The 18192-nt window shown below is 41.1% G+C and overlaps 2 gene segments (V, D, J or C); one reads left to right on the top strand and one right to left on the bottom strand.

The window, feature by feature from the left end:
• Positions 1-3160: 3160 nt before the first annotated feature.
• LOC125288620 lies at positions 3161-6431 on the bottom strand. The segment is given in 4 exon segments: positions 3161-3710; positions 4426-4467; positions 5916-6227; positions 6362-6431. Coding segments are annotated over 4 exon segments (738 nt in total).
• Positions 6432-7383: 952 nt separating this feature from the next.
• On the top strand, positions 7384-7953 carry LOC125288943. The segment is given in 2 exon segments: positions 7384-7453; positions 7616-7953. Coding segments are annotated over 2 exon segments (387 nt in total).
• The last annotated feature ends 10239 nt before the right edge of the window (positions 7954-18192 follow it).

Genomic DNA, 18192 nt, shown 5'->3' with positions numbered 1-18192 from the left:
GTGTGTGTGTGTGTGTGTGTGTGTGTGTGTGTGTGTGTGTGTGTGTGTGTGTGTGTGTGTGCATGTGTGTGTGTGTGTGTGTGTGTGTGTGTGTGTGTGTGTGTGTGTGTGTTTATGTATGTGTGTGTGTGTGTGCAGGCCTGCATGTCTGTGAAGCAGAATTCCTTCTGTATCTTGCTGATTCGCAGAATGTACCAGAAACATTCCGTGCACACTGTAGCCTACTTTCCATAACATAGCAAAACAAATATAATATGTGAACAAAATGAGCATTTGATGACTCCTATTACATTGACAGAATATAAAAATGCCTTTGTCTACCAGTGGCAAACCTGACCTCATGTCTTGAAGAGATTGTGGTGTCAGCAGCAACAACAGTGTTCAATGGAGAGTGGCTGCTAGAGTAATTTGCATAGGGACGTGTTTGCATGTGCAGAGCATATTTGGTCCAGATGCTTGATGTTGAGGCAGCTGAACGCTTACAACTGATCCGTCAGCACAGACGAGCGATGGCCTTCACTGCACTCTTCCTGTGGTCTCTCGTCGTCTGCATTCAAGGTGAATTCAGAACTTTCAGTGTTGGCAGTTTTAGTGACCACCAGCTCTGATAACATTATATTATTCAATGTTTACATGTTAATTTAATATGTATGTACCTTCCTGAACCATATGCTGTTTTTGCCTCTTTTGTTAGATTCCATGGGACAGGTCACTCTTACGCAACCTACAACAGTGACCAGCAGTCCAGGAGGCTCAGTTAAAATCAGCTGTAAACGGACTGGAAGCATTCATTGGGACTGTTCTCCAAAATGCATCTCCTGGTACCAACAGCAGTCTGGAGAGAAACCCAAACTCCTCATCTACTACGTGAGCAGCCTCCAGTCTGGTATTCCATCTCGGTTTAGTGGCAGTGGATCTGGGAATGACTTCAGTCTGACCATCAGTGGAGTCCAGAGTGAAGATGCAGGAGATTATTACTGCATGAGTTACCATGACATCAGAAAGGATGTCAGTGAGTTCCCACGGTGATACAGAGCCGTACAAAAACCTGCTTTAGTCAGTAGCCCCAGTGAGAGCCCTGCTGCTGCAGCTGGAGCCCAGAGCAGGTGCTGAGAAGAGGGAAGTGGAGAGGAGTCACACGGACATGACACCAGGTTCCCACGCTAGTCTCTCACCACCAACACCTTACCTTTTTAACCATGCTGGAAGCACACGGACATGACACCAGGTTCCCACGCTAGTCTCTCACCACCAACACCTTACCTTTTAAACCATGCTGGAAACATAGACATGACACCAGGTTCCCACGCTAGTCTCTCACCACCAACATCTTACCTTTTAAACCATGCTGGTAGAGGACATAGACATGACACCAGGTTCTCACCGCTAGTCTCTCACCACCAACACCTTACCTTTTAAACCATGCTGGAAGCACACGGACATGACACCAGGTTCTCACGCTAGTCTCTCACCACCAACACCTTACCTATTAAACCATGGATGAAATTACGGACATGACTTAAAACTATGGAGGTGAGTTCAAATTTGGTAAACATTTTTAAATGCTGTCTATCTCAAGATCAAGTTTAATTAATTTTGTTAATTTCTCTAAACAGTTCAATTTGAACTGGTTTGGATGAATTTATTTAAACATCCCTATGCCAAGAACAGCCTTATTTTTAAATGCTGTTATCTAACATTTTAATTAGTTCATTTGAGCTTTTTCTTGTAAATGTTTGAATTTATTTAATATCCATTTCTCAATATAACAAGCTGTTCCACCTTAGCTGCCTCTAAAGATTTGCTGCTGTGTTTGACTTTGTGTCTGTAAACTTGATTTAGTGTCTTGGTTGGTTTGTAAAGGAGTTGTAGTAAAGGTCTGTTTCTACTGTCATTTTGTAAACAAAAACAGGTATTAACATGGAGACCTAAACAACAGAAGCTGTAATTCATTCAGACTGCCTAGTGACCTCAATGATGTGTGTGAACATCCAGTTGAGATGACCCACACTGTGCCTTCAGCCTGTAGCACTCTAATGGTCAATAGTCCTCTGCCACTGAACCAAACTGGAATACCAGAACCTCTGGAGCTGACCAGATAGTGTCTGGGTAGTGGGTAGTTAGTAGTGTCTGGGACTCTCCCATTTCTGCTGTACAGTACCTGGACTGTCATAGATCACCTGTGGGTTCACCTGTGGGATCACCTGTGGGTCCCATCAGCAGTCCTGATATGGAGGTGGACTTGTGACTCCTGGATTAACAGTGTTTCAGTGCAAGAGATCACACACATATTGTTTGGGAATACAAATATATTGCTTCCTCTCACAAAAACTGCTTGGGATATTGGGATATTCTGCTTATATGATCTGAGGATGACAAGCAGTAATCAAGTCTAATAATTGAAATACATTACCCTGAAAAGATATGAAAAGTGTCCAGAGAAAGATGGAGATAAAAGTCATGTCTGGGGAGAATTGTAAACGTAGCACAGCCTGCACTTATACTATCATCAAAATATGGTTAGTGGCTATGATGTGTTTAACCTGCAGAACGATGACTAAATAATGACATAAGAGGAGCTGTCCTTACTGGATGTGGTGCTGAAATGCCAACATGACAAATGCCATTAGTAAAAATCTTTTGTGTTACATCTAGAAACATTAAAATTGTAATTTCATGTCACTGTTGGATTCATTGATTGGTGGTATTGATTGGTTGGTCTTGACAAACTAAAATACGTCCTGTCTGGCTGTGGTGCGGAAATGTTGCAGAATTGCTAAATCTATATCAATGTAAGAATTGTAATTTCATGTCACTATACTATTTAATAAAGGAAAGCACCCTTGCACCTGTGACATTAACACATCATGTCATGTGGCAGTTTAGACTCTTGTAGGTTGTGAAACAGGGAGGTTGTGCTCTGCTGATACTATTTGCATAGTCAGGGTTGGGTGCTTTTTCAGATCCCAAAATAGAGCAACTCCACTACCAGATGTTCAACTGTCTCAAGGGCAAAGTTTGTCAAACTCTTTTTGATAATAACGTGTACAGCATAGAAATAAAACATTGTGTTTTAGCAACTGAATTACTGACTGCTTTTTTTCAGCATCACTTGAAACATTTGAGACACAGAAACACAAACACACTTGAGACACAGAAATAAAATGATGTTGACCTTTTATTTTAGAGCCTTTAGAAAATATCTTCAATTGAAAAAAATCTGATCAAGCAAAGGCATTTAAACATGAGAGAAAGAACATACATACAATTGGAATAAAAAAAAAAGAAACAAAAAAAAACTGCAGCACGGCATGTGATGAAGCTGCCTATAGTGGCGCTCCACGTTAGGACTTAAGCTAAGAGAGCAGCCACCTCATCGGAGCAGAGGACTGGACCCTACTGAGAGCAGTCCGCTCTGCTCAGGGCTTTAGTGACCGCTGTCTGAGATCCCTGGGTGGCCTCACAGACCACTGAAGAGGCCCCGTTCCACTCGGCATCACTGAGTGTCAGGGTGCTGCTCCAGCTGTACAGAGCGTCCTTCATGAGCCCACGACTGGCCACTCCACTCTTACTGGTCCCATCCACCTTCCAGCTCAGGCTCCAGTCGGAGGGGAAGCCCTGGTCAGCCAGGCACACCAGTGTGGCCGAGCTCTTCCTGCTCAGCTCCTCACTAGAGGGAGGCAGCACGGTCAGTTTGGGCTGCCTGTTTGCTGGAACACACCATTGATCAGGAGATTACAAATGGGACGGGGCAGTGAGCAGAAAGGCCAGAAACAGACACCACTTGCTTTTGATTTCTCTAAATGATGACTTCTCAAGTATCAGCACACAGAACAAGTGTCAGTATTGGATAATGTTATATCAGCATTGATTCTATTAATATCAAATACTCTCCTGCACCACATGGTTGAACTGAGACAGAAATATTTGTGTTCAGCTCAGTCATCTGCAGAAATAGTAATTACAGTAAGTGTTCTACCTCAGTAGATTAATCAAAAAACAGAACTGCTGTTCAAAAGATCATTTTCAGATGGCTGAAAATGTGAACAAGGCTATTTCTTTTCAAAATATTTGAGGGAAAGACAATACTGCACTTATTTTGCTAAGACCATATTTTTATAACATAGAACAACATAAGAACATTAAATATTCTTATATCCAAACAGATATTTTTACAATAGTTTTCCTGTTTTTAGAATCAATCATGTTCCTCAATCAGGCTTAAAATCTATTAATTTTCACAAAATCATAATGATAAAAAAAAACTGTACATAAACAGCACAGTGTCGCAGTGTATAACAAATATATCAGAGAATGAGTTTTTTTTCCCTCAAATAAAAAATCTATAAAGGCAGGCTTTTTTACTATAAGCACAGTTTAACTTCAATGTGTGATATTTATTTCTGACAGAAAACGATTACTTACTGCCCACATCAAGTCGGGTGCCGCTGCCGAAAGTGTACCACAGTGATACAAACCCTACTAGCAGCTGTACAAAAACTCCCCTCATACTCACATTCTCAACAACCAACTTTTTAGGCACCAGGTGCCATAAAAAAACCAAATTCATATTTATGTGACCCTCTTGCATGAGGTAGAATCTGTTTTTAAATGATTACATGTAGGCACTTTGCACAGCTTTGAAGTGTGATGTTTATGATGTTACTGTATGAATGTTTTCCATAAAGTTATTGTGATTCCTACATTCACTTAAATATATAAAAATCAATATAAATATAAAGTGAAAATGAACAAAGTTACAGAAATGATGATAAACTATTGTGATGTTTGATTAGAAAAGTTTACTTACTGCCAACATCCAGTCTGGTGCCGCCACCAAAAGTCCACCACAGTGATACAAACTCATAGAGAGGCTGTACAAAAACCTCTTCATGCTTCAATGACTGTCAGTGGCTGCACACAATACAGAGTGTGAGTTCCCAGCATGGGTCTGCAGTCATTTCCCACCTTTGATACATATGAACATCCAACCAGTGCTATCAAACTGATTATCATTCAGTAGATTAGAGTCAAATGCAACATTCAGTGGGAATGCAGTAAATCAAAGAAACAAGATTCCTGTAATGAAAAGTTTCTTTCTCCCAATAGTATTCCTCAGTTGTTGGATCTCCTGTTCTACTATGTGCCCCAAACCTGTCCAGGTCAGTAGTTAGTTTGTGGGTGCAGCAGGGGATGTTAAATTCTTCCATGAGGAACGTTCCCAGATCCTCAGATCACACTGGTGAAATCTCCCACTAGTTCTGTTGGGTTGGGTGTGCTCTGGTGGGTGGTGATTGCAGACTGTGTTTTGCATTGATCTGTTACACTGATGACTCTGTGATAACCATAGTGAGGATTTGATTGTATATCTGCAGGGATTTTACACAGTCCATGAAACAATATATGTGTTGGTTTATGGGGGAAATGACCAACATACAAGATCCACTCTTCTATTCGCCTGTGAAAATGTGGACACTTTCAACAACATTCCCCCTTTATGTTTGCTATTTCCTATCAACATCCAATTGAACAAACATGCAACAGTTGCGTAACTATCTTGCTGAGTATTCTGATTCCACACCACAAACCATCCTCACTGTGTTTAGACCCAGTGCAGAATAACTAGAGCAGAGTCATGTTTGGTTACAGTATATCTCACAAAGACTTTGATAGGTTGTATAGAAATATATTAAATAAATTACCATGATAACCTCATAAACCTCATAAACCTCATGTAAACATCAGCAGTCACTCTGTAAACATCCCAATGTGCCGCTCTGTAAACATCTGTTTACTGAGTGTTTGTTTACTCCCCACAGCAGCAGCAGCAGCAGCAGTAGGTTTCAGTTCCAGTCCTGCCGTCCCTGTGGCTGAGGGAGGTTTTTGTGCAGCTCTGTATCACTGTGTCAACACATAGCTATTGCTGATGAGGTGTTGACTCATGCAGTAATAATCTCCTGCATCTTCAGCCTGGACACCACTGATGGTCAGACTGAAGTCAGATCCACCAAGAGATCCACTCCCACTGAATCGTGATGGAATCTCAGACTGGAGTTCATTCACACCCCAAACTAAAAGTTTAGGAGCTCCTCCATCTCTCTGCTGGTACCAGGAGAGTCCCCAGCCATCAATGCCAGAGCTGGTTTTGCAGGTCAGAGTGATGGATTCTCCCAGATGACCACGTGCTGCTGTGGGGCTCTGAGTTACTGTAATCTGCCCTCGACATTCTGAAAAAAACACACAGATACAACAGGTAGCAATAATATAATATAATATTATAATGAATATACTGCTCAGTGTATTATATTGACAATGTAAATAGGCAGCCTGAATGTGTTGTAATAACTATTAAATGTCTCACCTTCCACACAAAATAAAAGTGCCCAGATGAGAATGATGTTGGTCATTGTTGTGGAGGATTCTGTCAACATTAGCAGTAGATCTAAAACACTATAAGTTCCAGATATAAAACCTCTCTGAAGGAGGATTCTGTCAACAAGAGTAGATCTAACAGACTATATGTTCCAGATATAAACCCTCTCTGAAGCGTAAACTGCCGATGCAAAATCGACTATGTAAATACAGTGTCTGGGTTGAACACACACGATGGAGACCACAAAAGGACTTACCCACCCTTACAGGAAATCTATACCATGTATGAGATGTTATATATACTGTACATTTGATGATGATTTAGAACAGAAATACATAAAGATGAATTTATCATGAAGTCGTTGTTACATGAAGTGCATTTCTATCTTTTGGCAAGAAAAGCTACTTCTTGAAAAGGAAGAAAATAAAGGAAACAAATCACTTTTAACTGGATCTGTCTTAGTGATGCATTGATGGGTCAACAACATGATCATGTGAGAAATCAAATGGCCATATTTGTTAATCCTTCAAAAGAATGTAGATGTTTCACTTGAGTTTTAATACAATGGAGAGAAATATTGCATGCCTCAAATATAGTCATACATTACAATGAAGTGTCAAATTCATAGTAAAGTATTCACATTTGTATTAAATCACCCAGAATCACTCAGACACCTGGAATTTCTATCTATGCATTTTCTTTACTTTCTTAGTTCTTGTTCTACTATATATCAGAAATTGGCCGCTGGTGATTGCAATTGTGTCTTTAGACTCTCTTTAGAATCTTCAAAAACATCTTCCACCTCCAAACTGAAAAGAATGACCCAACTGTTGATGTTTGTTGGTGTTTATTGGGGCGGTGTGCAAGCACCTTTAGCGTCTTGTGTGTGGGTGATAGATGTGTGCAGCTCAGTGTAACGTCAGGAAGGTGATTTCCATAGAGATGCTAGTTTGCATGTTCTCCCCGTATCTTCATGTTTTTAGAGCGGCTAAGGGCTTCATGACTGACTACTGTCCTCATCATCCACAACAATGGCGTTCATCACCCTCTTCATCTACTCTCTGCTCCTCTACATCCAAGGTGAGTTTGGGAGTTGGAGTGCTGACACATTTACACAATGTACACATGTTGTTGTGATGCAGTAACATTATTATGCGCCATGTAAACACTCTACTGTGTTATTTACTAAACTACAGTTGTTTACACAAACAATATGCTGACATTGCTTCTTTCTTTCCACAGACTGCAGGGCACAGGTGACCGTTACTCAAACTCCAGCCATATCGACCAGTCCAGGGGGCACAGTCACAATCAGCTGTAAACGCAGTGGAAGCTTGTATGACCCCTGTGGCACACCGTCATGCATCTCCTGGTACCAACAGCAGTATGGGGAGAAACCCAAACTCCTCATCTATAGAGTGAACAGGCTCCAGTCTGGTATTCCATCTCGGTTTAGTGGCAGTGGATCTGGGTATGACTACAGTCTGACCATCAGTGGAGTCCAGAGTGAAGATGCAGGAGATTATTACTGCATGAGTGCTCATAGAATTGATAGCAGTACATGGCAGTTCATACAGTGATACAGACTCGTACAAAAACCTCAACCTCTTTCAGTCAGGTGTTAGCTCAAGAACACAAATTAATTATTTTATGTCTTCTAGAATACAAAGCTAATTATCTTTTAGTAATGTGTTCATTTGTTTTTTTGTATTTCTCAATATAACAAGATAATTTATCAGGAGAAATGCTGCTGGCCACTGCTGTTGGCTCTCCACCTCTAAAGATTTGCTGCTGTTTTTGACTTTGTGTCTGTAAACTTGATTTAGTGTTTTGGTTGGTTTGTAGAGGAGTTGTAGTAAATGACTATTTCTACTGTCATTTTGTAAACAAAAACAGATATTACATCACGGTCATAGCATGTGCCCCCTTAACTTCAATGGGCATGACGCCACTGGGTTGCAGTAATTCTGACGTTATGCACAAGCAACTGGTGTACTATAAAATCCCTGGCAGCACAAACAGCCACGTAGGCCTAAATAGTAGCACATCTTCTTTTCTTTTCTCGGTTAAGATCAGCACGATATAGCTTTGTAACTTAAAAAATATAACGACACAAATGTTTCTTTTTTTTAACAGCACAATCAGCACAAACTTTAGGACAACGATTGGACATTGATTGGCTACAACTGCTGGGCAACTTCTACATAGTAGGCCTACACAAACGTTTCTTTACATGGCACAAATCAGCACGCACAGCCAACGCGATCGCAACTATTTTCAGGAGATTTGGACACTGATGAGGGGCTGGATGACGTCACACATGTAACAAAGCGTGTTAACTTAAAAACATAGCTACACAGATGTAATTTTTAACGGCACAAATCAGCACAAACATAGCACAAACGATTGAGACCATTTTGGTGAGTTTTGGACATTGATGGGGGGCTGGTGACGTCACACGAGTAATAAATAAACCATAATAACTTAGAAAACATAGTAGCACAAATGTTTCTTTTAACGGCACAAATCAGCACAAACCTAGCACAAACGATTGAGACCGTTTTGGGAAGATTTGGACATTGATTGGGGGCTGAGTGACGTCACACGTGTAACAACTAACGTGGAATATCTTAAAAAACATAGTAGCACAAATGTTACTTTTAACAGCACAAATGAGCACAACCGTAGCACAAACGATTGAGACTATTTTGGGGAAATTTGGACAAGTATGAGGGGCTGAGTGACGTCACTGGCCAGAAAATGTAAAGTTTAATTAGCCTACTTAAAACCCTTAACAGCACCAACGATAATTTTTACGGCACAAACCGGCACAAACGTAGCACAAACGAATAGCAGTGTTTTTAATAATTTTTGAATAACATGGGGGGCCAGCTTCACACAGGTGACATATTCGGGTTGCTTAATGACCTCAACCTGTCACTCCGGGGGCGGGGGGATGACGACTGTCTTTAAACTGGCAGATAAAGTCGCTGCATTTAAAGCCAAGCTTGATTTGTGAGGACGACGAGTGGACCGGGGTGTATTGTTCCAAACAGTAGTGGGGGTTTTGGGAGAGACTGAGGCAGAGCCCTTTCTCTCGCAGCTGGTGCGCGATCACCTTGTTGCGCTTTCAAATGAGTTTGAGCGTTACTTCCCATCCTCCAAAGATCCACGGCAAACCAATGAGTGGGTCCGCAACACATTTGTCAATATCCCGAATAGTCCCAACTTGTCAGCGCAGGAGGAAGAGCAGTTGATCGAAATTGCAAATGACGGTGGTCTTAAGAGTGTGTATAAGGAAACCTCTCTGGCGGGTTTTTGGATCAAAACCAAAGCAGAATATCCAGAGATAGCCGTAAAAGCGCTGAAAACGTTGCTACCATTTCCCACCACGTATCTATGCGAGGCCGGGTTTTCGGCAATGACTGCAACTAAGACCAAATTGCGCAACCGACTGGACATTTCAAACACACTAAGTGGTGTCACTGTCTTCCATCACCCCCAGATGGAACCTTCTTGTTGCAAGGAAACAAGCACAGGGCTCCCACTGATTATATTCGTAATGCACGTTTACCTCCCATGTTTTGATCCCATATTTTGTTAAGCATGTTCACACTTATAGTTGTAGCTTCAAGTTGTTCAATATTCATAGTTCATATTGTTCAATTTTCACTTCTTCAAGGTCACATTTTTCACATGTTTAAGAGATCGTTACCTTCACTGTTCATACATAACTGGAGCTAGTTCTTTTCAAGTAATGCATGCACAACACATATGGAGCATGGAACCCCCGACCCCCCCAATATTATGGTACATAAAAGGTTGGGGACCCCTGCCCTACTGCATGCTAGTTGCAGTACCAGTAGCGGCCACAAGAGTGTAGCCTTTACCTTTGTATGAGCGCTTTTTGCGCATTCTTACATTGAAAAGTGGATGAAGCAATGTTTTTCCTGCATGTTGTATGTCATATTTGTTTTAATTTTGAATAGTTTTGAGACCTTTATATCTTTCTGTATTACAGTACTAAACTATTGGATCACAATGTAATATATTTATACAGATTTGGATAATAGAACTTAAAGTATTTCTCTCATTGCATGCACTCGCACATTCACATTCATGTTTGATAATACATTTTTCCTTTTTGGAATTTATTTATTTTATTTATTTTCTTAACACACCTCATACTAGTAGAAGCGTTAAATGTATTAATATTAAGTGCAGTATAGTGAGCAGGAAGAGCTTTACCCTGCTGCAGGCTGACTCCAATTGGTTTCCCCAACCTCACTGTTGATTTGATGACCTTTTATGCAGATGCAGGAATAAACTACCTTTCTCCACCAAGTGGGAATTCTTCATTTAAAGACACAACGCAGAAGTACAGACCAGTAACACCAGCAGCCAAAGCTCCCCTGCAGAGCATCAAAACATCTGCCCCTCTGGAGCTCGTCTGCATTGATTTCTGGTCTGCAGAGGACAGGAACAATAAGTCCATGGACGTCTTGGTCATCACTGACCACTTCACTAAGCTGGCTCACGCGTTCCCCTGTCAAGACCAGACGGCTAAGCGGGTAGCAAAGAAACTCTGGGACAACTTTTTCTGTGTGTATGGCTTTCCCATCCGCCTGCACTCAGACCAGGGAGCTTCGCTTGAGAGTGAGCTGGTCGCGGAGCTTATGGAGCTGGCTGGCGTACAGAAGTCTCACATCTCTCCATACCATCCGATGGGCAATGGTGGTACAGAGAGGTTTAACCGGACGCTGGGAAACATGCTGCGGTCCTTGCCTCCACAGTCCAAACAGAAGTGGCCCCAATTGATCCAAAGCATGACATTTGTGTATAATTGCACAGTCCATGAGACGACTGGGTTTGCGTCATTTTATTTGATGTTTGGCAGAGTCCCGAGGTTGCCTGTCGACCTGATGTTCAGAAACGTGAGCTGTGATGAAAGGATTGCAGACTATGACTCTTATGTGAGGGCCCTGGCCAGCGATCTCCAGTCCGCCATGCAAGCTGCTCAGAAGAACTCCAGGCTTGAATAGAGACACCAGGCTGAGCAGTACAATAGGAGGGCCAAAGGTTTGGCACTTTCCATCGGTGACCGTGTCCTTGTTGCCAACAAAGGTTGCAGAGGGAAGCGCAAGCTCGCTGACAAGAGGGAACCGGATGTGTACACTGTGATAGCTTCAAAGCCCAGTCTCCACATCTACAAAGTTGAGGGCAGTGATGGTAAACGGAGAGTGCTACACAGAAACCTCCTGCTCCCGGTGAACTTTCTGCCACTCAGTGCAACTGCTGAAGTCACTTCGAGCGAGGCAGCTGAATGTGTCAGTTTGAGTGCATCCCTGTCCGAAGCTCACCTGTCAAACCTCTCCTCTGATGATGCCCTGCCCCCTACTGCCGCTGACCTGTCAAGCCAGGATGGCTCCGTTGCGGACCGTACCTCCTCCTACCTGGGTTGCTGAGCAGTCTGCTGTGCAGGATGATGTTCATGGATCTGATGTGGAAGGCCTTGGTTCCCCATTTCCAGATGTGTCTCCTGATGGTGATTTGAATGCCTCTGCTGGTGGTGTGGTGGGCCCTGGCGATATTGCAGAACACGCCCATTACCCTTCCCAACCCCCCACACAACACTGATACTCACCACACTGATCCTTTACCTCCCCCTCCTGCATCTAGGTTTGGTAGAGTTATTAGACCTGTGTGTAGATTGATAGAGTCTATGACTCAGTAACAGACTATCCTAGGTGGGGATGAGGCCTTAGGTCATGTCATTCACGTGTAGTATGCACATGTGTGATTGTTGTTCTTCTATTTAGTTGTCTTGCAGCTTTTTGCTATCGTTCATGGTTTATGGAGCCTTTACTCTGTGTGTGTGAACTGTTCTTTGTGTGTGACATAACAGAGTTTTTTGTTTTCCTGTCATAGTCTGTGGTTAGTTATAGCCTTACTGCCGAGGTGTATATGGCACCTCGCGTACCCAGTGGGTGTCCTGGGAACTGATCACCCCAGTTCACACCTGACCTTTCTAGGTAGCTGCCACGCTGGTATTTGTAATGGCTGTTGGAGGGTATTGATGGGTGCTGTTATGTTTGACATGTTTTTTTTTTATCTTTGTGTAATTCTAGGGGGGTGAGTGTAACAGAGTACATTTTCCAGTATTTATAATTACACAAAGATGTTCTTATTTTGATACACCATATCTATGTACAGTGTCTTCTTCTTCTGGGTGCCTATGGAGCTTCCTGCCCCCCTCCTCTTATCCCCCTCTAATATTTCCTTTTTTCTTATTTTTATCAAAGATTGTTAAGGCGGCGCAAGATGTTTCATCGGGAGCCACTTCCGGATCGCACGAGGGGGGGTCAAAATCCCCCTTTATGCAGAGCAGAGGCAGCGACTGCTCCATTGAAGTCAATGGGCATAGCTCAGAATTTCACCACATATGCTAAGGTCTTGGTTCTATAGAGTTAGGAATGTGAATTTCGGGCACGTTTTCATGATCCTCAAACCCTTCTGAACATTTCAGGTACATTTTTGCATTTTTTGAGCATTCCATTCTGAGAAAATCAACCTTATATCAGGTGTGCGCCGGTTATTTATGCAGCTGCTGTTGGCGGTTGCAACGCACGGCTCGTCAATACGTCATCGACACGCCTCTTTATGCAGACAGGATTCGATCCCCATTTCGCGCCCATAGACATGAACTACGACGAAGTACCTTGCTCTGCCTTAACAATCTTTGATATTAACACCCAGCTGTGTACTGTGTGTTGGTTTAGATAGATAGATACTTTATTGATCCCTAGGGGAAATTTAAGGTCACAGTAGCATACAGACAACACACACACACACATTCACTAACAGCAGAAAAAGTCATTAAAAATATATATTATAAAAAACACAACTAAGCAATAAGGACTGTAGAAGATAAAGAATATACTAATATACTAAAATACAAATTATACTAAATAAAACTTAATCTAAATCAATTCTAAAGAACAGTAATCACATAGTGGGTGATTAATCATTCAATCAATTAATCAATTAATTTGTTTACAGTAAAAGAACGAAAGGAACAGCTGTGTCGGCGTCACAATTTATATACCACCACTTCATCCAATCACAACGCAGAGTCAATTACCACCGGTTACAACCGCAATGTTGAACAATATTGCAGTGCGGGCAGGGCTTGAGCTGGATGAGCCTGAGGACGATGAAGAGGAGGCTGATGGCGTGCCAGGTGAGGGAAGACTGGATCCGTTGTGAAGTGATCGAGAACTTGTTTTGGGGTGCCTCCCTTCCCCACTGGTCGCCGTGTCACCAATCACCACCAGCATTCACATCCTCCTATTTTTATTTTTAAATAAAATAATTATTTTATTTCTAAAAATAGTATTTTTATAATATAAAATATCCATTTTTCTGGCCTTTCCTTTTTTAAAAACACTATATGACTTTAACAGCATTAGTCTAAATAATTCATGCACCAACCACCTAAGCCTACCTAGGAATATCAAAGTCCTTTAAGGCAAGTCCCTCCACTCGGCGACCATATTGCAACGCTTTTTGGGCACTTATCGGGCATCTATTTCGGCAGAAATGCGTGTGCACAAGGCTTCACGACACCAATCTTGCTCTAGCTGCGAGATCACAACACATGATTGGCACAATGTCTTCACAACACACCATATTATTGGTTTATTGTATTCACAACACAACACATGATTGGCACAATGTCTTCACAACACACCATATTATTGGTTTATTGTATTCACAACACAGCACATGATTGGCTCAAAGTATTCACATATCGATGTTTTGCCGCGGAAGGGGTTTGATACAAACTAACCCCATGCATTTCTATGGAGGATTTTTTGAGTGCTGTGTCTCATTAGAAAGTCTCTGGGAATATATACAAACTCACACAAGTGAAGTCAGTTTTATTTATACAGCACATTTTATCTGCAGAAGTCTAAAAGCATATGCCTCAGTGGAGTCCCCAGTAGGAAGATCAGTGAATGACATTACATAGACACTGTAATGTCACTGATTTTCCTGCTGGTGCGTTAAGATGCTCTTAGCCAGTAACAAGAACTCTGGCTCACTCGTAGCCTACTTCTACGAGTGTTTTTACAACATTCTCAAGCATTGACAGTTACTTCTACAAGTAAATCATTTAGGCTACATGACTGTACTGACATTAACTCTTATCTCGAGTCTCTCATCTCAGATTACAGACAATACAAGGGTGTGCTCCATACATTTCACCGATTGCATCGTTAGGTCACTCGCCGGTTTAAAAAAACTGAAGAGTGGGAGTGTGCCGTCTCTGTTTTCATGGTGTCAGCCGAAAGTCAGAAGGGTCATTCATTCAACGCCACCAAAGGTAACCATCATCTGACATTAGACATGTTCATGCCTATAAGCTATGATAAAGATGTTAACTGCATTGGTATTTGTATGCATAACTAAGCACTGAAGCATTTGGTATCTTCAGTTTTTTGGATTTGGATCCTGTTTGGAGCAAAACTTTTGTTAGTAGCCAGTCATTTTTTAAACCTTAAACTTTGATGTTTAAGTAGGAACTGCCTGAGATAATTGAATGAAGATCTTGAATACTGTTCTTATTATTGTTAAATATATACATATGTGTTTTATTTGTTTTTAGTGATACTGGTAACATTGGTGAGGAAAACATTTCAGATAGGCCTCTGCATGATGAGGAAAAGTGAGTTACCTGGTACAGGGCTGCTGGATTTAATTTATCAATAATACTAACACATGTTACTTTGATCAAGTTGGTAGGCCTATTTTATGGTCAATGAAATGGTAGGATCAGTTACACAAGAGACTGACGACTGAGACTATTGTTTGTGCTCTATTTGTCTATTGCATGGTTTTATGACATGCCTAAATAATATATTTGTAATCTCATTTCCTTTTTGTCTTTTTCTCATACAGTTCCATACAGGTTTCAGAGGCAGTGCCTGACCATGACTATGTGGTGAACTCCTTGTCTGTGGAAGAACAGCTTGAAGCGGCAAAAAGAGAGATTGCCCGTCTGGAGGAGGAAAACCAAAGTTTGAGACGGGAGCAGTTTAATCTCCAACGTTTCCAGTGTGAGCCACAGTTGATAATGTTTTACACTGGATTTAAAGATTACGACACACTGAAAGCAGTCTTCCTAGCTTTAATTAAAACCCACAGCAGAGTCAATGATTAGATGGAGTCAAATGCAAAGGTTAAATCACAATGAAGACCACATTGTGAAACCGGGGTTCCATGCCCAGCACCTATGTCTCTTTGACCAGTTCTTTCTTTTCCTTTGTGTGGCAAGGTTTTTTTGCTGTTTAGCTGTGCGGTTTAGCGTATAACCAACGACAGTCAGTAGGACCTGCATAACATGGGGGAACTACTTGTTCTTCATGCTAAGCACACTGCCAATATGGCCAAGTAGAGAGGCTATTAATGAAATGATGCCACCATCCTTTAAAAGGACATTCCCCAACACACGGGTAGTGCTAGACTGTACCGAGATCCATATTCAAACGGAAAGCTCAAAGGTTCTGAATTCGGTCACATACTCCCATTACAAGGGTACCACAACACTAAAGTCATTGATTGGCATTACTCCTTTTGGTTCTATTAGCCTAGTCAGCAATCTGTATGCAGGTACCATCTCAGATAAAGAAATCACCAAAGAGTCTGGCATTCTCAACCTCTTACAGCCAAGAGACGAAGTCATGGCAGATAAGGGATTTCTTATCAAAGACCTCCTTGCTGACATAAATGTAAAACTTATAATTCCAACATTCTTGGGGCCAAGTGGGCAGTTCTCCAAAGAAGAAATTACACACACACAAGAGATTGCCCGCTTGAGGATTCACGTAGAGAGGGCAATCAGGCGTATTAAAGACTATCATATATTTGATGGTGTCATGCCCCTTTCACTGTGTGGTTCAGTTAACCAGTTATGGACTATTTGTGCTCTACTTACTTTCAGGGACCTAACTTTTAATCCTGTTTAACATGCATTTACAACACTCTGTCAGACATCTTGCACGCACTCACATACACACACACTCACCCACGTTAGAAAAATGACCGATTGATTGATAGATTGAATAGAGGATTAAATGAAGAGTTCTGATAGTGAAATGTTTTTTTCATACTGGAATGTCTCTCTACACACTGGAAGATTTGTTCATACTGGATGTTTTCATACTGGATCTTTACATACTAGAATGTGTATTTTTACACTAATATGTGTCAACACTGAATGTTTTTCATACTGGATCTTTACATACTAGAATGTGTATTTTTACACTATAATGGGTCTCAACACTGAATGTTTTTCATACTGGATCTTTACATACTAGAATGTGTATTTTTACAATAATATGTGTCTCAACACTGAATGTATCTGGCATGTGACGTCAGATTGTAGCTTCCACATTAGATCATATGAATCCATGTATGTATATTATATATCATAAAATATGAACATATAACTGATATAATTTGTGTACTTAACAATTTGCACTAATAAACAGTGTATTAACCATTTTAAAACATTGTCAACTATTTGTTTTTTGGGTTAACACAAACATAGAAGCTTTTATTTACACAGGGCAGGCAGAAAATGCTCAAAGAAAAAATGTCCACCTTTGTCTTCATCTGCTCCCATTTGCCTGCATCAAAATGGATCCTCTCCAGGTGGTAGTCTTGCCTGCATCAAAATGGATCCTCTCCAGGTGGTAGTCTTTGGTGCAATAGACAAAAAAAAATCACACCAGGTCATCCCAGTGATGCCCATTTGTCCCATTACCTGATGGTAGTATTCATGGTTTTGTTTAAGAGTAAAACCTTCTGATCCTGCGCATAGGTATCTACACTCAACTGTCCAATAAATGGACCTTCAGATGGAAAATCAATCTACAGGAGCAGAAAAGAAACAAGTTAAACAACATTACAATTAAAGACTCTGCCAACCATAATTACAAGTAAAACTATTCATTTTAATCAAATAGTCTAGATCCAAGAGCAGCTTTAGACTGCTGTTAATAATTCAGGGTTCATGACAGAAAATGTAGGAACAGGCTTCCAGAGCTGTGGTTAGACTATGCCTTGAGGCTAGGCTACCAACATATTTATTATGATGTCTTTACAACTAGACTGGTAATCCTTTGAAACTCTTGAATAATATTAACATTAGGCTACCCTAATTCTCCATGATGCATTGATCACTGATTACATGAACGTGAACTTGAACACTTATTTGTCTTCTACCCAAATACCTGTATATTGTATGGGGGTTCATTTTTTTCTCATTTGGCCCTCACAACACTGCCTGCCTCGTCTCTCCTGACTGAAAAAAAGCTTGTTTTAGCTATAGTAACCTTGTCACAAATACTTCAACGCAGAATGTCATTTTGCCTTATATAAAACATATTATACAACAATTGGGTTCTATGGAACTATTTATTTGTTTCTGATTGGCCGAGAGACGTTCCATGAGTTGGAATATCCCTGGACATTTCAACTCAGACTCAGCACAGCTAATAATAAATCACTCCGCGATACAATGCGAAGATTTGACACCCAGCTCTCCACTATTTCAAGCAATGGGTTACTCCTTAGCAAACCATAACGAAACAGTGCTTCACCACATCTGTGGAGTAAGCCACACAGTCAACTCAATGTAAGTAAGATAAACGAGGATGCTAATTGTTCTCAGCATTGCCAGCATTGTGTATAATATGATTGCCACTTGGAGGAGACTTGTAGATAACTAACCACAATTTTCAAGACGTCTTTTC

The sequence above is a fragment of the Alosa alosa genome, chromosome 23 (genome assembly GCF_017589495.1).
Source record: "Alosa alosa isolate M-15738 ecotype Scorff River chromosome 23, AALO_Geno_1.1, whole genome shotgun sequence".
In the NCBI taxonomy this organism is placed as follows: Eukaryota; Metazoa; Chordata; class Actinopteri; order Clupeiformes; family Clupeidae; genus Alosa; species Alosa alosa.
This window is presented reverse-complemented; position numbering and strand designations above follow the sequence as displayed.